The sequence below is a fragment of the Mixophyes fleayi genome, chromosome 1 (genome assembly GCF_038048845.1).
Source record: "Mixophyes fleayi isolate aMixFle1 chromosome 1, aMixFle1.hap1, whole genome shotgun sequence".
NCBI lineage: Eukaryota > Metazoa > Chordata > Amphibia > Anura > Limnodynastidae > Mixophyes > Mixophyes fleayi.
In genome coordinates this window covers 55,534,529-55,561,869 of record NC_134402.1, presented here as the reverse complement: position 1 = coordinate 55,561,869, position 27,341 = coordinate 55,534,529, and the positions used below count along the sequence as shown (strand labels likewise).

At 39.0% G+C, this 27,341-nt stretch overlaps 1 protein-coding gene across 1 annotated transcript; it reads right to left on the bottom strand.

The window, feature by feature from the left end:
- Positions 1–284: 284 nt before the first annotated feature.
- On the bottom strand, positions 285–27,280 carry DTHD1 (death domain containing 1). Its single transcript, XM_075189079.1, has 9 exons — positions 26,708–27,280; positions 25,680–26,010; positions 15,937–16,116; positions 10,265–10,509; positions 6,332–6,490; positions 4,770–5,059; positions 3,496–3,713; positions 1,109–1,166; positions 285–762 (listed from the first exon to the last, which is right to left on the bottom strand). Exons 1-9 carry the CDS (start codon positions 26,929–26,931, stop codon positions 461–463), a joined length of 2,007 nt encoding a protein of 668 aa, XP_075045180.1. The 5' UTR covers positions 26,932–27,280; the 3' UTR covers positions 285–460.
- Between the last annotated feature and the right edge of the window lie 61 nt (positions 27,281–27,341).

Below are 27,341 nucleotides of genomic sequence, written 5' to 3'. Positions count from 1 at the left end.
ATAGGCAAATATCTGACTGATTGGTATATGTTATAGTACATTACTTTTATTTGCACCATAAAATTAAAGGTACATTATGGGAAAAGTAAAAATAGATGCATTACATCAAAATAAATGGAAACCATATAAATCAGACTTTGCTATAAACTTCTACATGCTGTGATTAGAATCCTCACTAAGCAGTTTTTACAGAGCTATTTGGTTTTCAAGTCCATAATAGTTACCATTTAAATATGCTTTTGGATATCTTTTTGCACTAGAAATGTCACATATTTTTTCTAGGCGACTGACTGCACAAAGAATATTTAAAACATGTATTAATAGTTAAATAAATGCCTAGAGGCAGACTGGCATTTTCACTGATTTTAAGGCAAATAAAACATTTTCACTATTACTTACTATCCTTTTAAATAATCCCTTAACAGGCTAACTCGGTACTTCATATAATTATTTATAAAGGTTAAGGCATTGCTGACCCACCCATGTTGGACTCCCATTTCACTTTCATCTGCTCCACTAAATCGCTCCTTCCACATTTGTGCAAATGTCGGGCTAAAAGATGGAACTTGTCAGTTGAAGTGGGGAGTCTCTTCTTCCAGAGACTCAGTAGTTCATAAAGCTGAGCAGTCAGGCTATCTGGGTTCTTCAATCTCACCAGCTGAATGGTGCTGCGGCGAATAGGAAGAGACAGTAGCAGCTCTGAGATATCTTCTTCTGACAGTTCTTGAGCAACCCATTTCAGCACGCTGTCCCATAGAAGATCTGTTATTCAATAACAAAGAAGGTCACTGTCATTATCCCCGTAACGAAGCACGATAGGGTTGGGTAGATAGAAATATTTATTTTATCTTAAAGCTTTGGGGGAAACCCTTGTGACAACTTCAAACAATACAACTATCTCAAGTAACCACATTGGTTACACACCCAGTTCTCCTGAAACCCTTCTGACAGCTCATAGTGGCCACTATTCATTGTTGAAGTAGGAGGAGCCAAGAATTGTTTATGCTGTTATATGGATATGCTGGGAAATTCATATATAATTATTAAGCTGGAGGTCCAAGTTACTTCCAACTTAAGAACAAAACTAATGTACATAAACTCTTATTACCTCCAGGATCGCAAGTTCTTAATTTTGTACTTGTTGGACGAATTATATTCTTCTCCACCTTGAAATATAAAATAGCAAAAAAATAATTTACTAAAACATATATTGGCAATGATGTATACAAATAAATATGCACTGGAATAAGTAAACAACTGAAATACTATTAACTAACAATAAAATAATTATGAGACTTCTACTTGCAAACTGCAATTATCTGTGTAGGCTTACGGAAATATACTATTAAAATAAAACAAAACAATGTATTCCACTTTTTGCCTAGAGTTCTAGTTAAGGGCATATTATTAGTATTCCTATTGTTATTAAATTACATAAGTTGTATGAATATTTGTATAAAAAACTGTGAATTATATCCTTATATATGGTGAATAGTAAAGTTGGCCACATATTGGCCATACATAGACATGCACAGACAAATCTGACAGATCACCATATAGTGGGGTCGGACAGTGGCCGCATACATGGAGCAATGTGGTCCTGTTTTATCTAATGGTTCCTTATAAGATGTAGATTGAGATCAGCTGCATTTTTGTCCATGTGCATCTGACAATTTGTGGAAAATTATGTCTAAAACGGTCTAGTTAGGCATCACATGTGCAGCATGTATGACACTTTAAGGGGCATATTCAATTGTTTCGTTTCCCCGTGGCGGTATTACGGTAATAGTAAGCTGGATTTCAGCTAGCGGCTCAGGGAGCTGCGAGCTGAAATCCAGCGAGAAAAGTACTGTAATACCGGTATTTACGTGCACTATTACCGTAATGGCGGTAATAGTGCGAGATTTTTGGCTATAACGCCAACAATTGAATATGCCCCTAAGAGCGCAACAGATAACAGTAATATATTTCAGTATATTGCCCATTTTAGATTATATATTATCCATGTTAGAGAGTGAAAAAGATAATAATCTACTTCCCAGTTGTTCATTTAGCGCATTGAAAGTATCTATTGCTAATCTATGTCATTACTCTTTGTTCATTTTAATTAAATCAGCCATGATTACACTACTCACAACATACATAGCACTGCCGCTGCCACGTCCACATGCATATGATAGACAGAAAGCTCTCACAAGATACAGCTGTAGGACAGGTCACCCTGGTCTTATTCAATAAGTTAACACAAATATAAAGAAAAAAAATGAAAACTGTAGGTACAGTATATATAATTGATCAAATTGACTATGAAAATACTAAAAAGTTTTGTTTCTGTGGCAAAATTTACAACACACTCTTCATCATTACTTTTTCTTTTTCTTCCTATTCCCCTGCTCCCTTTCCTTCTTCCTCCACTTCTCCCTTTCCTTCTTCTTCTCCTTCTCCCTTTCCTTCTTCTTTTCTTTCTCCCTTTCCTTCTTCTTCTCTTTCTCCTTTTCCCTCTTCTTCCCCTTCTTCTTCTCCTTCTCCGTCTCTCTTTCGTCCTTCTCCTTCTCCCTTACCTTCTTCTTCTCCTTTTCCCTTTCTTTCTTCTCCTTCTCCCTTTCCTTCTTCTTCTCCTTCTCTCTTTCTATCTTCTTTCACTTCTTCCTTTCTTCTTTTCCTTCTCCCTTTCCTTCTTCTTGTCCTTCTTCTTCTCCTTCTCCCTGTCCTTCTTCTTCTCCTTCTCCCTTTCCTTCTTCTTCTCCTTTTCCCTTTCCTTCTTCTTCTCCTTCTCTCTTTCCTTCTTCTTCTCCTTCTACTTTTCTTTCTTCTTTCACTTCTCCCTTTCATTCTTCTTCTCCTCCCTTTCCTTCTTCTTCTCCTCACTTTCCTTCTTCTTCTCCTCCCTTTCCTTCTTCTTCTCCTCCCTTCCCTTCTTCTTCTCCTCCCTTTCCTTCTTCTCCTTCTCTCTTTCCTTCTTCTTCTCCTTCTCCTTTTCCTTCTTCTTTCCCTTCTCCCTTTCATTCTTCTTCTCCTCCCTTTCCTTCTTCTCCTTCTCCCTTTCCTTCTTCTTCTCCTTCTCCCTTTCCTTCTTCTCCTTCTCCCTTTCCTTCTTCTCCTTCTCCCTTTCCTTCTTCTCCTTCTCCCTTTTCTTCTTCTCCTTCTTCTCTTTCTACAATCCCTCCATAACTAGATGTATATTATACACCAGCAAAGGTTCCATGAGTGGTTCCTGTAGATAGATAATCCAACTCAACTGTTTAAACTGCACTTTCAAAAAACACATAAGGGGGAATGCAATTGGCCGCGATGTTCTGAGGAATATTGAGGCTGCGCATCTTTAGCTATTATATGGAAAGAATATCTGCTCATTTTTGCTCACACTTCTATGGGGCGTGAGCATAAATGAGTTATATTTATGTGGAAAAAAAATATGTGTGAGGTGACTCGCAGCTGTTCCGGAGACACCTTACATGGATTTTTTTGAATCTCCCCCAACAGAAAAACTGTTACCTTTGGAAGAGTTAATGGAAGCTTGCATACTGGAGTCCTTTGCTGTAAATCAATGACCAGTCCGGTCTTGTAGCTTTCAGCTATGTCCTCTTTGGATAATTTGTAGAATGCGACTGTCCCCTTATAATATGGGGAACTATAATTTCCAAACTCATCAACAACACTGAGCTCTAGTGACAATCTCTGCATTCGGTGAGAATGAAAAGTGAGTTTACCATCTGAAAAAAAAAACACAGGAAAATAATGATAAGATTATACCATAAGACACATTTTTGTAGTGTGTGGGTCTGTGTGTTTGCATAGCAGTTAACAATAACTGTTTTGCATCAATAGTGGCTGGGCCATAGATGCAATTATAATCCAGTTTAAGTAAGTACAAGCAGTGGTTCTTACCTTTGTTAACCTCATCTGAAATTGAAAACATTGATATTAGCTCTTTACATAAATAAAATCTTTGTGTGGCAAATAAACAATATAAAGTGGTTTACAACAATTCTGCAAAATCAGTATTTGCTGTTTTTTCTGAGATGTAAGAAAACTACGAGATGAGTAATGCTCTGTTTTGAATGCCAATATTTACTAAATTATGAAATATGACTCAAAGTCATTGAGGGCAGATTCAATTAGCCGCAAGGTGCCGCCGGAGATTTCCTCACATCTCTATGGGATGCGAGGGAAAATGAGAGGAGATTTTAGTAAAATCTTTGACGTGTTGTGTCTCTGCAGATTGCTCCGGAGACAAATCGCGGAACCAAGCGCTGATTTGAATCTGCCCCAGTATGTCTGATATACTTTATCATCATCATCATCAGCAGCAGCTATTTATATAGTACTACTAATTCTGCAGCGCTGTACAGAGAACTCACTCACATCAGTCCCTGCCCCATTGGAGCTTACAGTCTAAATTGCCTAACACACACACACAAAGACAGACAGAGAGAGAAAAAGACTAGGGTCAATTTGAAAGAAGCTAATTAACCTACCAGCATGTTTTGGAATGTGGGAGGAAGCCAGAGCAACCGGAGGAAACCCACGCACACATGGGGAGAACATACAAACTCCACACAGATATGGCCATGGTTGCGAATCGAACTTATGACCTCAGTGCTGTGAGGCAGAAGTGCTAACCACTTAGCCACCGTGCTGCCCATACTTTAGGATCAATATGGCAGTTGTCCGTTAGCTGCATGAAGAGTAAACAAAGCAGTTCTGATATATAATATTACAATTTTATAACATTTCTATATAATAGAACTTGTAGAAATTTGGTTCACCTGACGCTGCTATGTTTCCATAGAAACGACAATGAATTTGGTCCCCTTCTTGAAGAGCAATTGGTTCAGAAGGCTCAGGAGGTCCAGTGTATCCAGGCTCAATCAGTTCAGGGATCTCCCAGCTTAAATCTTTCGAAGGAACCAGTTTCATAATAACGTTCTCAAAGTTATCTGTCTTCTTGTACAACACGACATTGACCATTGAGCTGCGTATAGCATATTCCAAACTCCGAATAAATTTAATCAAATGTGCATTGTCCATGGCAGAAGATAGACGAACTATAATAAAACTGTAAACAATGACATAGACCATTACATTATATTAAAACTATATGTTTAATCTTGTAAATATAAAAATATATCTTCAATATAGTATTGTCATATTTTACTTATTATTAAAAGCTTTTTCTTTGCATATATTCTGGATTCACCGTGGTGCATGCTGATGTTAGCAGCTGGACACAGCTCCCTGCTCCCTATTGGGGCTTTTTACCTCAAATTCAAAGTGAATGCAAATGTGTTTATTTCTTAATTTTAACAATAGACCCTTTTAATCCATGGTGCCTGTTGTTTTGCTTTCACAGCTGCATAATATATGTAACTGAGCAGATAAAGACACAAGCGATAGATTTGCTATATATTCAAGTTCACTTGAGCAGAGGTGTTCAACCCCGTCTTCCACAGCTAACAACAGGACATGTTTTAAGGATTTCTGTCTGTAGAAACAGATAGGATAATTAATGACCCAGAAAAAATAGATTCACTCACCCGTGCATGATTAAAGAAATCCTGAAAACATGAACTGTTGGTAGCTCTAGAGCAGGCCTGTCCAACCTGCGGCCCTCCAGGTGTTGTGAAACTACAAGCCCCAGCATGCTATGTCAGTAGACAACCTGTTGATAGCTGGAAGGGCATGCTGGGACTTGTAGCTTCACAACATCTGGAGGGCCGCAGGTTGGACAGGCCTGCTCTAGAGGACTTAGTTTGAGCACTTCTGGCCTAGAATTTTTTAAAAGTGCATCCAATCCCTTCAACCAAGTATTACCCACAAGAGGTGTTATGAAAAAAATAATAAAAAAAAGTTTTTAAAAAACCCCCACTTCTGAAATTAATGTAGTCATGTATATCCATTCTGTTCAAACTTTATATTTATTGTGCAGTCTAATTTAAAAACTAAACTGAAGCTGTATTCATATATACCAGGCTTGTGTGCATACAGTATATAGATGAAGCACCTTTCTATTTGATGCAGTGGCGGAACTACCATTGGTGCAGCAAGTGCAGTGTACCGGGGCCCATGGAGATAATGGGGCCCGCTGCATGGCAGATGCAGAGGGTCAGTGGCCCCGGTACCCTCCTCCCCACCTCCCTTTACCGGGGCCCACAGCTCGCTAGTTCCGCCTCTGATTTAAAGAATTGCACAACTGAATGTCAGTCATACAGCACATTAACTAAGCTGTTCGCACTTAACCCGACTCACTGCAGTTGAATGGAGGCAGCAATAAGGTTTTCATACTGCAATCTCTAATATATTGAATTGATAATAAGCACCAGATCTTTACCTCTGTATATGTTCTCTAATTTCAAATGAGACAATTCCAGTCTGTGCGTTCTTAACCACAATGTCATCTAATATAGTCCACTGATCTTCTTTTAATGCCAGCAATTTCAGTAATTCACTAGGATTACTGCCGTGCTTCCTCACTGAGGAACTTACAGCTCTGTAAGAGAATAAGAAGGTATTTATGGATCTAACAAAGTCATTTATAAATAAATAATATTTACATTTAGAGTTTATATAAAAATATTGGTATTTAAATTGATTTTGATAAAAAAAATAATATTTATGAATATTAGACCTTGTAAGCGGGTCGTTCATATAGGCATCTCTCCATATAAAATTATAGAAAAAACAGTGGGTAAAAAAGGAGTATGCAATGTTCATTTTCTAATCAATTACAATGTCTGTACATCAGTGGATTATGGACAAGGGGCCTGATTCATTAAGGATCTTAACTTGAGAAACTTCTTATTTCAGTCTCCTGGATAAAACCATGTTACAATGCAAGGGGTGCAAATTAGTATTCTGTTTTGCACATAAGATAAATACTAACTGTTTTTTCCATGCAATATATAAATCACTGCCCCCTCAATATACTGGGCCCTTTATCACACTGCCCCCCTTGTAATGAGGGGCAGAGGGTGCTGTAAGAGGGACAGTGTACTGAGGGGCAAAGTGTACAGCAAGGTGGACAGAGTGTGCTGCAAGGGGGACAGTGTGATAAACGGCACAGCATATTGAGGAGCAGTGATCTATTGGCTGGGGGGAAGAGGGTCATAAATTGGCTGCTGGGATGTGATGAAATGGTTGGAGGGGGCATGATCTCTGTATTGTGTGGTGTTCATGAGGATGCTCTCTAAAGAGCCTAATTATTCAGGGTTTGTAACGTTTGCACATTTTCAAAACAGAACTCCAACTTTCCAGAAGACAGCTAAACGACAACAAAGCTGCAAGAAGCAAGAAAGAACAGTAAGAACAGGTAATAGAATCTGTCTAAATTTGTTTGCTGGATAATACTCCTGAATTATAGTTTAATTACTTTTTTTTGGGAGGGGGGGGGCGCTACGGATGTATTAGCCTAGGGCGGCCAGAATCCATAATCAGGCCCTGGTGTCACGACCCAGGAAAAGAAGTGGTGGTCCCAGGTCCCTGACAAAAAAAAGGGGGAGGGGGTACACGACAGATGCTGCAGGGGCAATAGTTTATGATCCTGTTAGTGGGGATAAAGAGCTCCAGTATCAAGAGGCACCAGAGAGGGGTTTCTCATAGCTTAGGGTTTCATCATCTGGAGAGTCAGTGGTGGATTCAGTGATGGCCAGTTATATTGTACAGAAGGGGAAGGCTTCATTAACTAAGGGCCAGCAAGTGAGACCAGCCAGGTGGATCCCCTCCTACTGGGTTACCTCAACAGCAGACAACAACGGGCGCCACAGGGAGATAGGCAGTATTAGAGACAAAAGATATCCTCCTTCTACCAAGTACTCCTAGTGGAGAGGGTCGCTGCAGTGTGCATAGTGGCTATTTGGGAGAACCACTGAAGATAGTGAGGCTATGTCAGAAAAAGAGCCCCCCAAGTTGGAGAACCCCTGCGAAGTTCTCCTATAGTGAGGTGGAGCCTCTGTATAGAGCCAGCGTGACTACAATGAGGTGCTGAAAGAGACAATCCCCTGCAAATCTGGGAGGATGCCTCAGAAGCTGAGAAATTAGTTTTGTATGTTAGTTAAACTACTAATCCCAGCAGTAGCAGCAATGACTGATATGTAACCTGATGGTGGATGAGAGTAATTTGTATCTGCTAAAAGAATGTGCAGGAGTATTTACATGTGCAAGAAGCAATGTCCTGGAGGAGATGGTAAGTTGTACATCCATGTTAGTTTAACCATTACACTTAATGTGCCAGAGGAAGAGGTGGCATGGTGCACCACATATGACATCATCCGTGTCCACTTTACGCTATTATGTGTTACACACCCGTGTATTGGGGGAGGAGGGCTCTGGTCTACTATTGCCTTTACTCACCAGCCAACTGGGATGAAGTATTGTCTATGATCATCAGACCAGGTCACAAGGAGCAAATTCAGAAATGAAATGAAGCTCCTCTCTGTTGTTCTAATATTTGTGCTTTTTTTAAAAACAATTTTCTCTCCATTTGTCAATCTTTTTTAAATATTACTTGTACAAACATAATAGTTCCAATTCCTGTTTTATTTAACAGAAAAAAACCATTTTCGAAATTATTTCAAAATTGTTTAGCCTGATTGGGTATTAGAAAAGAGACCTAGAAGAGAATTTAAGTATATCAATACCATTAACTGGGATAAGACCCATGATTTAGATGACATTTAGGCAATTTGTGGCTTTCCAGCTGCTATGGAATGGTAAGATCCAACTTGGCTAAAGCCAGCTCGATGACCATGCTTGGATTTGTAGTACCACACCAAACTGGATGGGCATGCTGCTATTTATAGCTCCACAACAGTTGGAGAGAAAGAGGTTGGCTATCACTGACTTATATACAGTATATGTTAGGTTAAGAACCTGGTACATAAGGGGGCCCACAATTTTGACTCTATCCACCAAGGGGCTTGCCCTCGACCCCTGTTTTTTTGGGGTTTTTTTATTAACGTTTTTCTTAATCTTAGACTATATAAGACATAAATAGCAAAAAAATGCATTAGTACTTAAATATATAGTACATCACAGAACATTTCAGTTACTGCACCCCACAAAATGCTTTCATTTTGCACCCATAAAAGTTCAAGCACTAGATAAAAAGGATAAATATAACATCAAAACTTTAGAACCAACACTTTCTTTGTATAAATATTTTTATTTTTTTCACTAAAACAGTAACTGCTTTAGCCTATTCACTCACTAAAAAGTACTTCTCTACTGAAGTGTAACGGAATGGAGCAACTTGGTCCCATTAAAAATATAGGACAAGCCCAACCTTTACCTGCTCTGTGTGGAAAAATCATAATAAATTTGAACATATCCATAAGCCCCTAAACTGGCCTTTTTCTCTCTCTCTTATTCTATAGTCTTGCTCTGCAAATTGAAATCTTATTTGTGTACTGAACCACAAAACTAGGTTCATCAATGCTACTATCTGTGCTTTGCAGTGATGTCCTCACACTGTCTTCATCATGCTTCACATACAAGTTGTTGAGGACATTACAGAGCACAGTAAAGGAGCACAAAATCCTCTTTGGGAGCTCTGTGCAATTTGATTTGTGCAAGCTCACCTAGGGCCCGATTCATCCAGGCACGTATCTGCTGATTTTGAGCGTATTCTACGCAAAATCCCTCTGTGCATGTCCATAACCATTATATACGTCCATGAATGCACCCCTGATCACTGCATCTTCCAATGCAAAGAACAATGACTACAGCATACAATTTCGGGGAGTGAACAGGGCGCGGAAGTGGCGCTTTGCCGTAGTCATCTTACAGTAGGGTCGTGCCAAACTCAAGCGCACGCAGCCACCTAAATGTACGTCACAGTTTCTGTCCAATTACAGCAAGGGGCGGGGTCACGATGACATGCGACTCGAGTCATAAGCCCTATCCCCATCACTTTAATATTGAGGTATTTAGGAAACAGGAGGTTGCCCTGCTCTACCGGCAGTCCGAGGGCTCCCAGAAATTCGTAAGTCTTCCGGAAATTCCGGGAGAGTAGGCAACTATGGAATACGTTAATGCAGTCATTCCCAACTCCAGTCCTCATGGACCCCTAACAGTGCATGATTTCCATATCTCTTTGCTGGAGCACAGGTGTGTTCATTACTGACTGACACATTTTGAAAGATCCACAGGTGATACTAATTATTTCACTTGTGACCTAGAAAACCTGCACTGTTAAGGGTCCATGAGGACTGGAATTGGGAAACAGTGCGTTAATGTGTAAGAGAATTACAGGAAACACATAGCTTACCGAATCTGGTGCGTTGCTGTGACATTTGCAGCTGCAGCACTTAACGCCCTTTTATTTTCAGTGTCATTTCCTGCTTTTTTCTTCTCTGGGTTTGGAGGACATGGTAAGAACACTGTGACAGGTTTGTGTAAAACTTGAACTGAAGGCTGTTTCACATGGATGAGTGGGCTACTAGACACTACAGGGTGGTATACATCATGTTTTACTTTCAATGCAGAGATCAGTGATGTGTCAATTGGTTGGACCTGAATTTTGTAAAAGAATAAAAAATTGGCCAAAAAAGTGAAACAAAAATATACAGTATTATATATAACAAATACCCAATAAAACATATGTGTATATGTACAGATGGAGCACGATACAGGCATTGAAATGAACACAGCTATCCAGTGTCTGCCATTTGGCGTGCTTAATGCCCTATGTGCCTTAATCTCTCCATCACTTCCATAGTTACTCTGACTTCAGGAGATAATAGATTGAGCCATTTGTATCAGTTTTTGTAATTCTATTGATGTGACATCACTAGACCAGTATAAGCACTCTGTGGGGTTCATTGTAACTATTTGTCCTGCAGCTATATGGGGATATATGTAAACTTTTGTTTAATTAGAGTGATTTGAATGGAAAAATATCAAGAGCAAAACGTAAACAGTTTGTATTCCATAGCTCCAGCTACAGCAGGAAGGTAAGGGCCAAATATTCATCACATCTCTGGAAAACTGTAGGTTTACAGTAGTTAGTTATGCTATTATATTTTATACTAACACACATTTTCACATGTTTAATCCTTATCAAGGACCAGATTGAGTTCAGTTTTTAGCTATTTTTGTAATAATTAAAAAAATATTGTACTAAAGGGCACTCCAGGATATAGCCATATTCAGCATAAAATAGGGACAACAGTATATGCCAGTATGGGATAGGGATGCTCAACTTTGTAATTTTTAAAAAGAATCCTTGAACGTGCTTACTGTTTTCCCCTTGCTTGATCTCACTGTTTTGGTTTTATTTATTTAAGTTTTCACATAACCATACCTTTCAAAACATATCTCTAACGGGATTACGCTGTTCTTATGAGAGCATCCAAAATAATTATATGGAAGCAAAGTATGGAGAATCAGTCTGAGGTTACAAGGTTACATTTCCAATCAGTCACATTGTGTAAATAATTGTCCTCTTCTCTGGCAACAGTATATCGCAGTATATACATATATATATACTAGCTGAAGTACCCGGCGTTGCCCGAGTTTAAATCTTCAAGTTATTAAGTTATCAATGAGTTGGATGTAACTGTCAACCTTTTAAAAAAAAATTGCAGCTCTTTCAACACACCCATGAGGTGTCTGCCCAGTGTCGTTTTTGTTTTTATAGTAAAAGTCATCCAATACCTTCCAGTGAAAGGCTCAAACAGGCTCTCTGGATCAAAGTTCTGCCTAGCATACACCAAATGGGAAGTCCGACTGGGACCCTAACCCCCCCTAAAACTTTGTTAGGATCCAACTGGACCACCTCGTGTTAATTTCATCCCAATCGGTGCACAGGTGTCTGAATGCAGGTTCAGAACAGGCTATCCGGGTCATAGATTTGCCCAGTGTACACCAACAGTATATCTGAACGGGACCCTAACCCCGTTAAAACTTGGCCAGAATCCAACTGGACCACCATGCGCAGGTTTCATCCCAATTGGTGCAGGGGTGTCTAAATGCATAACCGGACAAACAGACAAACAAAATCTATCCAGTGGAAGGCTAAGAACAGGCTCTCCAGGTCAAAGTTCAGCCCAACGTACACCAACAGGAGGTCCGACCAGGACTCTAACCCCCTAAATCCTGGCCAGGATCTAGCTGTACCACTTTGCATTGGTTTCATCCCAATCGGTGCAGAGGTTTCTGAATGCATAAACGGACAGACAAACAAACCAAATCAATCCAGTAGAAGGCCCAGAACAATTCCCTATGTCAAAATTCTGGCCAGCCTACACTAATCAGAGGTCTGACTGGAACCTCAAATCCCCTAGTATGTGTTCTGGGATCCAATGTTACCAGTCTTTGAAAGTCTCATCCAAATCCATCCAGTGGAAGGCAGAGAACAGTCTCCCCGGGTCAATGCTCTACCCAGCGTACTCAACAGGAGGTCTGATATGGACCCTAACCCCCTTAAAAACTGGACAGGATCCATTTGGACTACCTTGCATTTGTTTCATCCCAATTGCTGCAGGAGTGCACCAACAGGAGGTCCGACCAGGACTCTAACCCCCTAAATCCTGGCCAGGATCTAGCTGTACCACTTCGCATTGGTTTCATCCCAATCGGTGCAAAGGTTTCTGAATGCATAACTGGACAGACAAACAAACCAAATCAATCCAGTAGAAGGCCCAGAACAATTCCCTATGTCAAAATTTTGGCCAGCCTATACTAATCGGAGGTCCGACTGGAACCTCAAATCCCCTAGTATGTCTTCTGGGATCCAATGTTACCAGTCTTTGAATGTTTCATCCAAATCCATCCAGTGGAAGGCAGAGTACAGTCTCCCCGGGTCAATGCTCTACCCAGCGTACTCAACAGGAGGTCTGATATGGACCCTAACCCCCTTAAAACCTGGACAGGATCCATTTGGACTACCTTGCATTGGTTTCATCCCAATTGGCGCAGGAATAGTCCGAATGCATAACCTGACAGACAAACAAACCAAATCCATCCAGTGGAAGGCTCAGAACAGGCTTCCTGGGTCAAAGCTCTGCCCGGCAAACACAAACAGGAGATCCAATTGGGGCCCGAATCCTCCGAAAACCTGGCCCGGATAAAATTGGTCCACCTTGCGTTGGTTTCATTCCAATCGGTGCAGGGGTGTCCTTATCAGGGACAGGCTGGGCAGGGGGGCATCTGCCCCCTGGGCTGGTCCCATAGTAGGCTACCTTGGCTTGGGTCGCTAGGCCACCTTCATTTTTTCCATTAAAATAGGCTGCTGAGTCAAGTCTTGCCCCCCGGGCTAGGCACACCAAAGAGCTTGGAGCAGGTCTAAGTGGTAACACTCTGCAGCCAGATAGTGCTGTAACACCGAGAGCTGAGAGAAGGTGTAGGTGGTAACACTCTGCAGCCAGATAGTGCTGACACACCAGAGAGCTGGAAGCAGGTGTAGGTGGTAATACTCTGTAGCCGGATGACGCTGTAACACTGGAGAGCTGGAAGCAGATAAAGGTGGTAATAATCTGCAGCTGGGTAATCCTGTAACACTGGAGAATTGGAAGCAGGTAAAGGTGAAAATACTTTGCAGCAGGATAATGAAACACCGGATATTTGATAGTAATCAGTAGCAGGAGAACAAGAGCCAGACTGGAACTCGTCTATACAGGAGAGGAGACTTGAAGATCTGGCATTCAGGTAAATAAACAGGTGCTTTAAATATACAGGCCTGACAGGCAATAAATCAATCAGGTGAATGGAAGGAGTTTGAAAAGGACTGGTTTTGCACATGTGCAGTTCAGACAGTCAAGATGGCACCCGCCAACACAAGCCAAGGTAGTCAGCGGGGTCCGATGCCTGACACACAGTTTCCAGACCACCCAGCAGGTCACATGTTCCAGCTCACATGTTCCAGTTCACCCAGCAGGTGCACAGGGGGAGTTCAATAACTCGAAAACAGTTCCCCCAGCACACTGCTATAGCCAGCAACAGATGTGCTATTTCTACTGTAGATAAAAATGCAAAAGTCTCAGTTACACACATTTGCAAATGTATGTTTAAGCCACCCACCTCTCCACGGTGCTTTTGCTAATAGGGTGGTCCTAACTCTAAACAATGAGAGTCCCATATATTTGGGCCATACATATGTGTTTTTAAATTGAGAGCCAACTTACCAAAGAGGTACCCCAGAAACCTCCAAATAGCAATCCAAGGTCAGCACTCCCACCTCAGCTACTGACACCAACATGCCTCTCAGACAAATAAAGAAATGAAAGTTGCTGCTATAGCCTATAAATTGATTGAGCAACTTTCATTTCTTTAGAGTTCAATAACTGTCACAATTTCCAGAGCAACCAGCAGGTACACAGGTGTATTACCAACTGCCACATTTTTCTGAGTAAAATGGTAATGCATAGTTGTAAATGCCGGGCAAGTGTTTTGAGAAATAACTCTGAAACACTGCAACTGATTACAACTACAATAGTTTTCCTTAAGACCTTTAATTTGGTATATGTGCCCTGCTCAGACAATGGCAACAATAAGTCACTCATAAAATTTGCACTAATGCTATTAATATATAGATTATTACAGTAATCATGTTTAAAGGTTCCCAAAAAGGGGTACTTAAGGTAAATGCAAATACAATTTGCTTATTTATATTAAATGAATGACCACATACCATTGTATACAGTATTTATGGACATGAATTGCCAAAACGTTATCTTATTTTTTCACTTGATACCTTTCTTGCTATCTGTTATTGTGTATCTTATTTTTATAGATAATAAACCTGTCTTAGTAACCACATTCAAGAAAAGCATATCCAACATATATATTATTGTCAGTCATGTACTGTGTACACTAAATGTTATGAATGTCCTTGTAAGACTTGTACATGGGTTCTTTTCCTGCCTATGTGGTATATTCTTTCAGAATTTCATGAACCAATTGGTGAACACAGCATAAACTACAGTTAACTAGGGATCAATGAACAATCTCAATGCTATATTGTTCATGGATGTAGAATGTCCCATTGTATTGTGCACGTGGTCCAACAAGCATTGACCGTGCACATCCTTGTGTTCCGTCAGTGTACTCTTCATAACTTATCAAAGATCCTTATTTGAAGTAGTGCCTCACAGTCATACAGAGCTTACCATAGACATTGGAAAAGGTTACGTGTGGAGAAGCCCAAGTCTACTAGTTTTGCTCCTGAGAAGTTTTATGCAGTTGTAATACCAGCAAAAAAATGTATCTATTTACATAAGTGGTAGGAAATGTGGTCCACACATCTGACATACTGTACATCTGTTTACAATAGTGATTAGCGATGTTGTCCACAAGGCTAACGTACATCTGTTCACACCAATAGTAGGAAACGTTGCTCTTAAGGTTGATGCTTTCACGAGTGATAGGAATCAAGGTTAATTTTGCAGTACAACTTTGTAATTATTCTATGTGACACTGAGTTCTATATCCCCAAGTTTTATATCACCAATATAGACAATATCGATAACAGCAGTGTGAAACATTCATTTAGCCCAAGGTTAAGTATGATTTTCACTAAAAAGTTACCTTTACATATTTGGCATTTAAAAAAACAAACAAACCACATTTAAGTAACTACCTCCTCAATTTCCTGAATGTCTGTTCACTCCAAGGGCATTATTTACTAAAGGTCAAATTTACGTGAACATTAACTATGATTTTTAAAACTGATTACAGCATACTTCACCTAGAAGATCAATTATCTAGAGGTGTCTTTATATCTGCAGATGTTAAAATTCCAAGTGCTTAAATGATATTCAGTATCTTGAAATACTTACCCCCTGAAGAGTACTTATATTTGTCAGCACATTACAGTGATTCTAACTTGTTGTAAAGTCTTTCCCACTTTCGTCTCAAGGATTGCTGTTTTGGGAAATAACTCCTAAGATTTATGTTCCAGATGTAACACATTTTAAAGAAAAGGCACAAATTCTGACTTACCTTGAACTGCACAATTACTGAAGAGCTGAAGCAGCCTTGGGGGTAATTTAAGGAAATCCGTGAATCCACGCTCAGCTTTAAAGGTAATCCTCTTTTAAGAATTGTAAAATTCTCCTTCTTCAAACATGAAACTACACAAAATGTACCAAGCTTGTAGACTTTAACTTCTGCAAAACTTCCCTGCATTAAATAGATGGCAAATAAAAAATCCATTAAAAGACGTTTTGCTGAAAAGTTCACTTCAAACAAATAGATGGAGTTACCATTTGACTGAAGAAAAAAGTGTACGATATGTCTGTATTTATAGTTATTTATTGTGATTTAGAAAGGTCTGATGACAATGTATTATAGCACACCAAATGAACCCCGCGCTCTCTCATAATCCACTATGTAAGCATAGCGTGACTTGAGGCATCCAGGGAGAGTGCGCTCAGCAATGAATATTGAATTCTGCCAAGTGTATCACACTAAGTTGCTCCATCTGTAGGTCACTGTAAGTGAATACACATTCAGAGACATTGCTTCCCTGTATGATAAAGCTACTGCTCCACTCCACAGTTGTTTGTACAAACTAAATTTAAAAAGAGCAAGTAAGGTGGGGGTGTAGCACAAATGAAGTGGGGTATGCAAGTTAAGCATAAAGGGCCTTAGAATAAGATATAAATTATGCCAACAGAGTAGATGTAAATTGCATGTGTTTCAAATACATCATTTATTTAGAATACAATACATATAGTTGAGACTGTGCATACTTTCAGTTTTATATGCTATTCAGTATGTATTTTACAGGACAGGGCTGAAATAATGAAAAAACTAAGTAAAAATAAGTGTCCCACACCAAAAAGCCAAATCAGTCCTAGTGCTGCCAGCCTAGGCTGGTATTGACAAAATAAATGGAGGCAGGGGAGCAGGGGGCAGTAAAAGCGATGGCACTATAGCAGGAAAACCCATAGCCTGCAGGGGCACACGCAGGATTGTCAGGGGGGGAGTTTCCCCCCCCCCTGACCAAAAAAAACCCAGCAGCTCCGTTTTGGCAGCGCTGTCCTATACAGCAGCCATGGTGCTGCCAAAGAAGCGTCCGCGGCGGTGCTGTATAGAATACAGCACCGCCGCGGATGCTTCTTTGACAGCGCCGCGGCTGCTGTATAGGACAGTGCTGCTATGGTGGGCACTGAGTTAGCGCAGGAGGGGGGTTTCTGGAGACTCAGAAACCCCACCTGCGTGCGCCACTGGCCTGAGTCCTCCTGCCATTGTACTAAACCAGCCCTAGGCGGGTCAACATAGGGCTGAATTCTCTAACCGTATCTTAGCTGTATAAAATATGCAGCCCCCCCTTTCCCCCACTAGCAGTAACCAGCCCCGTGCTGTTGGCACTGGGGCTATTTCCACACGACTGGTGCAGTGGGTTTGGCATAGTTGGTAAAAAAAGAGAAAAGGGTTAGTTTTTCATTTTGGCCATGGTGCACTACAGCAGACCCAGGCTTGTTTGGGCATTCTGACACTTGTATACAACAAGCTCATGCATACCCATGGCTTTCAAGTTATGCTAGCACTTGGGGAACTATTAGTGATAAATGTGGTAAATAAATATACGCATATAACAAATCTTTTTTTTTTTAAGACATAAAAACTCCCCCCACACTAACCTATTAGACCCTCTTTATTTCCTCAAATGGGTTAGAGGTGTGGTAAGCGCTCACTCATAAAGAAATGGAGTAAGCTGCCTAGGGGGACTGTGCATAATAAGGGAAGTTCCAACCCTTAAAATAGATGTAGCAAAAAGTGGGATGTCCCCTTGGCGCTCAAAAAGTGGGATCGTCGTGATCCTATGGATATTGAACCTCTTTATTTCCTCACCTAAGTTATGGATAGCACTGCTCGCATCTTCTAGGTACAATTCTAGTCTTCACAGACACACTCTGTATGCAAATGAGCATCTGTGCCCCCCCCCCCACTATTATATTTATAAGGGGGGAATTTCCTTCGATCTGGGAAATCCCGCAGCTATAAATATAACTGTACAGCTGCTAACAGCTCAATTGGGCCAGCCCACCCCTTCCCTACCTTGTTCCACTCTCTACTCTTAGAGAGCAGACTAAGGTAAAATCCTTTTTATTGGGCAAGGAAAAGCAAATTATGTGCTTCTGCTTTGGACCAACATCCAACTTTACATGAGACCAATAATGAGAATAGTGCACCTCCTTATCTCCTGAAAAATATTTGCAATCTGCAGTTTCAGGAAATCTTTAATAACTCATATCAGTATGTATACTTACAAAGAATGAGATCAGATTACTTAATAAAGGTTTAAAATTTGCCCCTAATAAGAACATAAACAAGTTTAGTACATATATTGACTTGCATAAATTTGTGAGAAAGTTGACTCTATGGGGGGTATTCAATTGTTAGCGAGACAGGTGAAAATCCCGCGCTCGAAAAAAAACAAAAAACCTGTGCTCGTTTTTTCCTGTTCGAGCGCTCGTTTTAAAAAAAACAACTGCTCAATTTAATTGTTAACACTGCATCCACCCCCTCGCGCTCTATTATTGATCCTAGCGAGTTTGAAATGAGGAGTGGTTAAGGCAGTCATTTTAGTATAAAAAAATAAAAGAAAATTAATGCAATCAAGAAGGGCCCCAGCACTGCACAGGAGATTGGGCCCCTACACTGCAATCAAGAAGGGCCCCAGCACTGCAAAGGAGATTGGGCCCCTACACTGCAATCAAGAAGGGCCCCAGCACTGCAAAGGAGATTGGGCCCCTACACTGAAATCAAGAAGGGCCCTAGCACTGCACAAGAGAATGGGCCCCTACACTGCAATCAAGAAGGGCCCCAGCACTGCACAAGAGAATGGGCCCCCACACTGCAATCAAGAAGGGCCCCAGCACTGCACAAGAGAATGGGCCCCCACACTGCAATCAATAAGGGCCCCAGCACTGCAAGCAACAATGCCCCCCCCCCCCCCCTCCTGGACAGCAGATAGATTTTACAAGCAGGTAAATTTTTTGCCATTTACAAACATTTTGTGAACACTGGCCAAGCATGGACATTTATAAGGTACAAATATTTGTTGGGACTTTGCGTAAATGAGTGTGTGTAGGTAAAGCATCAGAAAACTGAGGATTTCGTCCATGGTGAGTATTTTGTTTTTTTTGTTTTTAATAAAAATCTATGGTGTACATGAGGGTGTTTACTGCATTTCTTGGGGTTTTATTATTTTTAATAAAGATTTGTGGTTGGAATGAGGGTGTTGTGCTTTTATTTAACATTTTGCTTTGTGTAACTACAGATCACAGCCAGCCGTGGGTGTAAGAGCATGTTGGCACTTGTGGTTCTACAAGTACAAACATGCCCTGGGTGCCATGGGTACGTTGGTGCTTGTAGTTACACAAGTAGCAGCATGCCCACACTATTTAGGCCAACATAGCTGGGGGGGACATGTAGTTCCACAAGTCAAATTTTTTTTCATACAAAATCCCCATTTATTACCCTACTACCCACAGCCCAGGGGTAGTAGGAAGAGCCCTAGTGCTATCTGCACTGGACTCGGTGTCCCTAGGGGGGTGGCCCGCTTACATTTTTCAGCGGACCACACTCCCTAGGGAATTCCGGCCAGCGCTGAACAGTCTGTGGGTGTTTAGTCATTATGGCCGTGGGACCCAAACTGCGTTTCCCCCTTCCTGTTATAGTGCCTATCACCCCGGCTGGTTTGCCTAGTGCTGGTTCAATGAAAATAGGGGGAACCCTACGCAAAATTTTTCAAAGATTTAAACACACACAGCAATAGCCTGCCAGCACTAGGGTTAAGACTAAGTATAGAGTGGGGAGCAAACGCTTTTGGTTTTAAAAAATAAATAAATAACATGCTACTTTTCACAATTTTGATGAGAGCTGACTGAGGTCAGGCACAACCACCCCCCTCCCCCCCCCTAAAAAAAAAATAATAAAGTTTAAATACATGCACCACTAATGGATTTTTTTAAAGGGGGAACTTTGAATTTTTTTTTTAATTATTACACTGTTATTTTTTTTAAAAAATAGTACTTTTCAGTTTTTAGGTTATTTTTATGAACTTTTACACCTATTTTTTCAGTTTAATGTATATTTTTCTTAACTTAATAAAAAAAAAATTTCTTTGAGCGGACCAAGGAGTTGCGAGATGAAACAGCAGATTTGCCTGTTTCACCCACAGTGTTAAAAAACAACTGAATAGCTGTTTCCGCTGAGGATTCTCATTGAGCCTATACTTTAACATTGACAAACGGTTGGAGCGCGATAAGACCGTTTCGGTAAAAAAAAAAAAAAAAGATTAGAATTGCGGGAGAAGTTTCCGCGCTCGAAAATAAAAAAAAAAGACTTAACTCGCTCGAAATTACAAACTCGCTAACAATTGAATACCCCCCTAAAAATATTTTTCCTTCAGAATCAATCCAAATATCAACATACCCCAGAAATTAAGAACAATTTCAAATACACAAAATTAAAAGCCAAGTCGTCTTTCTACCCTAGCTTATAGAAACATTTCAAAAGATGGTTCAGGCAAACTTGAAGAAGCTTAATCTATGTAATAGAAGAAAGAAAAATCTTACAAAATTGGAAAAAGAGGGCATAGACCAATTAAAGAACAATACAGAATTAGTGATTAAATCAGCGGATAAAGGTGGAGGGATAGTCCTTATGGACAAACACAACTACTTAAAAGAAGCCCAAAGACTTCTTAATGACCAAGAAATATCATCATCATCATCATTTATTTATATAGTGCCACTAATTCCGCAGCGCTGTAAAGAGAACTCATTCACATCAGTCCCTGCCCCATTGGAGCTTACAGTCTAAATTACCTAATATAGACATACACTCACACACAGACAGACAGAGGGAGAGACTAGGGACAATTTTGATAGCAGCCAATTAACCTACCAGTATGTTTTTGGAGTGTGGGAGGAAACTGAAGCACCCGGAGGAAACCCACGCAAACACAGGGAGAACATACAAACTCCACACAGATAAGGCCAGGGTTGGGAATTGAACTCATGACCCCAGTGCTGTGAGGCAGAAGTGCTAACCACTAGGCCACTGTGCTGGCCAAATATATATGATTCTAGCACAGGATCCAATGGAGGAGTATAAAAAAGAGCTTAAGGAAATACTCAACAGAAGTTAAGAATCGGGAATTTTGAATAAAAGGGAACATAAATATCTGGACGTTAAGACACTGAGACTGCCTGTATTTTACTTCCTACCCAAAATACATAAAGATCTCAAAGACCCTCCAGGAAGACCCATTGTCTCAGGTATAGAATCACTGACAGCGCATTTGTCCAAATATGTAGACAAATTTCTACAACCATTAGCCATGAACCAACAGAGCTATTTGAAAGACACTACCCAAGTTCTCCATTTACTTAGAAATATTGACGTGCGATGTTATGGCACTATATACTGTGATAGACGATAAGAAAGGCTGTGAGTCTATCAAAAGACCTTATGTGAAGAGTCAGAATTAGATCAACGACAGATTGATTTCATCATTGAAGCAATTGTGTTCATACTAGAACACAATTATTTCTGGTTTGAACAGAAATATTATAGACAAGTGTGTGACTCTGCCATGGGTACACGATTTACGCCAGGGTACGTGAATATATTCGTTGCACAATGGCAAAAGAGCCAAATCTAGCATAACAATCCTTTTTCCCAATATATGATGAAGCGGAAACCATATATCGATGATGTCATCTGTATCTGGACGGGAGGAAGAGAAAATCTTGAATTGTTTATAGAGTATATTAATTCAAACCAATACAACCTTAAATTCTCTGCAAATATAAGTAACCACAAAATAAAACTTCTAGATTTGGAAATATTTGTGGAAAATGGAAGGCTGGAGACAAGAACTTACCAGAAAAAGTGGATTGCAACCAACACATTCCAGCTACAAGTAACCATCATGGTAGCTGGTTGCGGAGTATGCCTAGCGGACAATTTCTGATATTCAGGAGAAACTGCTCAAAGGAATCTGACTATATAAAACAAGCAGGTGAAATGAGAGGAAAATTTCTCAAGAGGGGATACAACCGGAAAACAGTAAACCAACAATTTAAAAAAATGAGGGCTATAGATAGACAGGAATTGCTTAAGAACAAAGAAAAAAATCCAAAACTAAGAGAAACAGAAACAGTTAGATTTCTTGCACAGTAAAGTGATCATGTGAATGAGTTTAGGAAGATTATAACTAAACACTGGCCGATCCTTTTAAAGGACGAGAAGTTAAAAGGAATTGAACAAGAGAATCCGAGCATTGTATTTAGAAAAAGTCATAATCTCAAACAGGATTTGGCTAAGATTGCAATTCCTATGAAGGTCAAAGATACAGAAGAAACCTGGCTGAATGAGAGAAAGACAGGTTTCTGTCATTGTAATCATTGCAACACATGTAAATTGACCCATGTGAGTCATGCCAGACCGACTCACGAATTTATTTCAAACTCAAATGGGAAAAAAAAATCACCATAAAAGAAAAGATCACCTGCAACACTGTTGGAATATTATACGTTTTACAATGCCCGTGCGGCCTACAATAGGTAAGCCATACCATTAGCAGTTTGAAAGTAAGACTTAATGAATATTGCAGGATTATCCAGAATAGAATTGAAACTCACAGTGTTTCAAGTCATTATGCCAAAGAACATAATGCAGATCCATCTAGCCTTAAGTTCTTAATATCAAGGGAAGAAACAAGGTGGATCTTTGAACTAGCCACCTTGACCATTAAAGGGTTAAATATTGATATTGATTTAGGAAGCTTTCTGAAGAAATAAAATTATCCCTACCTATAGGAGAATGTATGGACACACAAGTACTTAACATATGCTCTATGTTATTTTTTATATATTGATATGAATTAGTATAATTAGTAATAAGGACGTTGTTTTTTCTTCAAATGATATTACTATATCTCAGTGAGATAATCTATGATATTGATACATGAAGAGAAAAGTAGAAGTCTGACATTCATTATATAATATGAATATAAGTTATCAAGTGTAAACAGTGTAATAAGAATGGTCAAGAGGAACGTAAATTTAGGGGCGGGGTTTAGCCCCAATCTGATTAGGTGGACAATTATGGTGACCTTTTAATGAAGATACCATGAGGGAATCCTTATCCCTGACAAAGCCTTAAAGGGTGAAATGCGTAGGAAGAGAGGAGATCCCATACATGCAGTGCCGGACTGTATTTAGGTGACTTAACACAGCATAATCTTGCAGCACGGAATATAAGGTGAGAAACGCGTAAACCCACGTGCATTCCAGTGCAGGAGGTGAAAGCCGGAAGTTCGGCTTTTGGAATGAATCATGGGTTCCATCTGACAGGTTGGAATGTGAATAGAACGGCTCTGTGCCGTAACAATTCAACAGCGAAAGTGGAGACATACAAAATTCCACTGACGACTGTGACCCACAATATAATAACAGACCACTATACAAGAGCTCCTTTGGAAGGCCATGAGACTATATGTGAGTACTCATGCACCAATATTCATACCAGATCTGTAAGGGGACTTGAAGTGTCATCTTTAATGCATACAACACTGATGCGTGTGTATAGATTTATAGTGTCAAATGTTTTGATACACTGGACTATCAGAGCCACATACTAAATGATGTGGACATTTTAATTAAATTTTAGTGTGATTATTTTACATGATTGTGTCATTCTATTACCATTTGACAAGTGGGAGATATGATCTTGTATGCAATTATTTTTGGAATATAGGTTTATTCGAATATTCTAATAAATATATGAAGCATTTAGCAAAGTTATATTGTGCTCACCATTTTATTTGCGGTGCCAGGAAATTCACATTTATAGAATATCATATCAGTATGTATAAGTTTATTTATTACATTTCAAACTTTATACAAATAAGATTAATGGTGGCAGCATCAGGGATCAAAGTTTAGGTTGCAACAAACTTGCAAAAAAAGGTGAGTCTGCCGTATCTCAAGGAGTGTACAACTCAAAAACAGTAGAATTTGTGCTTGGAAATGCAGCTTAACAGTATTAGTAGTAAATGCTAAAGTCACATTATCTATCATTCCCTCTTCTCTCTCTAGTGTCTTCACTTTTATTAATAAATGTTTACTTTTATTAATAAAATTAAAAATGTTCCATATAAAATGTAATAAAATTACAAACAACTCCACATCTGATGTTTATGCGTAAAATGGAAATGAGAATCCAATGTGTCATATGCAAGCTACTTACAAGTCACCTAAAACCACAAATAGATGGTTGCTATTTAATTCATAGTTATAGCTTAGTGTGGCTAACAGAAACTCTGTTTACAACCATGGGTTATAATCTAAGAGGGGTTGACTAAATTACTCTGTTATATTTTGATTAACTCTAAATCCTTGTGTTCTACCTATGTATGTGTGTACCTATAGAGAGTTACAGCTGTGTGTCTTAGCTTCAGATGGGAGTGTCTAATACCAATTTATGGCACAAGTTGTAAAAGCTAAAACTTCTTTGAATCTCTCTTTAAGGTTATATCAATATGCATTAATAGTATCCAACAACAGAATCTTCACATTATTTTTGGTCCTGTGATATCTCAGAACATCTGAACTGGGTGAGAGTAGGCTGAGCATCTGGACTAAGCTTGAATGAAGGGAAATAATGACAAGGAAAATTTCTTTTTTTTTAAAGCTATCATTAGTAAATTAAGGAAACTAATGACTTGTTGTGTGCAGGCAATATCATCTTTGTAGGATCTTCTGGTAAGAAGTTCAAAGAATTCCCTTACTAGAAATGTAGATTGAAATGATGATGGTCGCAAAAACCTATTTGCATTTATACAGGCTTTCTGGCTCTAACATCACCATGTAAGGTGGGCTCTGGGCACCTGAAGCATATTTAAAATGTCCTGTAGAGCTAAAGGATTTGTTCACTTTGGCAGTCAATTTCATATTAAGAAGTGTTCCAGCAAATTCATACTCTCCCAGTAGGCAGAAATCTTCTCATTCGTGAGTGTACCATTTTTTTGCTGATTACTCCTTTTTATTTTGCAAGAAACTATTGTATAATATCTTTGTATGTCATTTTTTGTTAATTGTTTTACATCTTAAGCATTTTGGATTCATTTTCCATACTAAGGCACGCTTATTAAGTTCATGTGTCTGTTTTCTTACAAATTCACATGTCAGAATTAGCTTGCTATTACAATGCTACAGAGCTGAAACAGAGGAGATCATTTGGTGTATGATAGCTCTGATTAAAGTAAATTATGCTAGCTTAGAGTAGTTTACATAGAGAGAGAACTGAAGGCTTCTTGAGTGAGAGTCAGCTCTTCAATACAAACCTTGGTGGTGGCATTATTGGTAAGACAAAAGTTACTGTGTGGGATAGACAGGGAGAGTAATTTTTAAACAGACCAGGTGATTGTTTTTGATAAACCCTTTGTCACACACATCACGCCTTCTCAGGTGAGTGCTGGATCGTGAGATTAGGCAAAAAAACCACATCCAACACATAATGAGGCCCAAAGACTTTAACTATACAATTTTTCCCCATACATATCAAAAATGCCATCTTATATTTTAATTTAGTAGAATGCTGCTGAATGTATCTCTTCCACCTTGTTTGCGCACTGATTTCACTAGTACAGCACCTACAATATAGTGGTAAAAAATTAAATAATAAAAAGTTAATGAAAAATAAGTAACAATATCACTAACCTTGTGCTGTCCATGATGCCCATCTAAAGAATTAGGTGTTAAGTAACTTGTATGAAGCTTTTTTTCAATTGATTTAATCATTACATCCTTATAGCTTCCTCTGTAATGGCTACTGAATGGAATTGAAATGTGGATGGGATATGGTATTTTCAGATCAGCGTCAAGACTTGAAACATTCAAAACACTGCTGACCAATTCTTCTGAATCTGATACCACCAAGGAGCTAATATCATCCATAAATCTGCATTGTAGCTTCTGTAGGATTGAAGGAGGTCCTTTAATGAAGCAGGCTAACCTTTGGTAACTGTCACCCTTTTCCTGGAATGTATATCTAAAAGAACAAAGACACACAATTAACATATAAAGGTTGTTATGTGGCGTCTATACTTGTCTATAACTTAAATGTACTTTATTTCAAAACATTATAATTGTAGCAAAAAAAAATTCAACATGTATTAAATCAAAGGAAAGTCACTTAGCAATCTCTGACTGTGATAACATATTTTATGGTCAGCAATAATTAATATATGTTTCTTTCATTAAGATGACTTCAGAAAAAATGTAATCTGTAAGTTATTTTGGAAAACATTTCTGTATTGATTGCAAGGAGTGTTTTGTTATGATGCTCTTTTGTTGTTTAAGCTTTACAAATGCTGTATGTGGTACTGGCACTGTATGAAAATACAACTGCACTCTATAAAAGAATGAAATAATTGAAAGTATTATCAAAAATAGCAAACATAATAGCTAAAAACAGTAATTGTATTGTAATAAATCATAAATAATTTTTGGTTTTTGTTTTAAACTGCAAAGTTCTATTGGAGTATATTTCATTCCGTACAACTTATTAACATGCTTATAGATTAATAAATAACTCTTGAATAATTATTATATGGTTTGTTTTTTAGATTTTGATTATCATTTTATCATTATGTTTGTGTGCATTGAATAGAATACTGATTTTTTTTCTCTCACTGATGAAATACCTGAAATAGAATATTTATTAACAAACAAATTATTTTCCTTACTCTTTATAGATCCAATTTTCTGAGTCCATTAAACGTCCTACTAAAACATTTACAGTTGTTCCATTAACTGTGACCTCTGATCTAGACAGATCCGTTAAACATTGTTTATCACAGTCATGATCCTCATACTCCTCCTTGTGGTCTGATTTGGGATTTCGTTCCTGGTTGTGAGTAGCCGGTTTACCTCTTTGTTTGGTTATCTCCACACATTTATTATTTTCCATACGCTCTATTGTTTGTTGGATTTCATCTTCATTGTCGCTTTTATAAGAAAGATCATTTGTATCGCTTATTATTGAGTTGTCAGCTTCCTCCCCTTGTGCATTTGCTGTTAATTCTTTTTCCTGATCCGTATTCACTCTGAGTTCAGAGGATTCTGTAGTATCAGTGATTTCTTTATCATTAAGAAGTCCCTTATTATCTTCCTTTGCAACATTGCCTGTAACATTCCTATTGTTTTCTTCATACACAGTGTTTTTACACTGAGCGGTGATGTTATCCAATTGTTCTTCAGCTAGTTTAAGGTCTCTCGCTGCATTCCCAAGTATTTGGTTGACTGTGATAAGGTAATTGATGTATTCTGCATTTACAAAACATAGACTTTATTTTAAAAAGACATCATCATCAACAACAT

Bases quoted from the DNA above. Each gene is read 5' to 3' on its own strand.
- DTHD1 (XM_075189079.1), bottom strand. From the start codon at position 26,931: ATGGAAAATAATAAATGTGTGGAGATAACCAAACAAAGAGGTAAACCG. The intron at 26,011-26,707 runs GTAAGGAAAATA...TTGTTCTTTTAG, and splicing joins GAAAATTGGATCTATAAAGA to ATATACATTCCAGGAAAAGG. The intron at 3,714-4,769 runs GTGAACCAAATT...TTTTTTTTTCAG, and splicing joins TGGAAACATAGCAGCGTCAG to ATGGTAAACTCACTTTTCAT.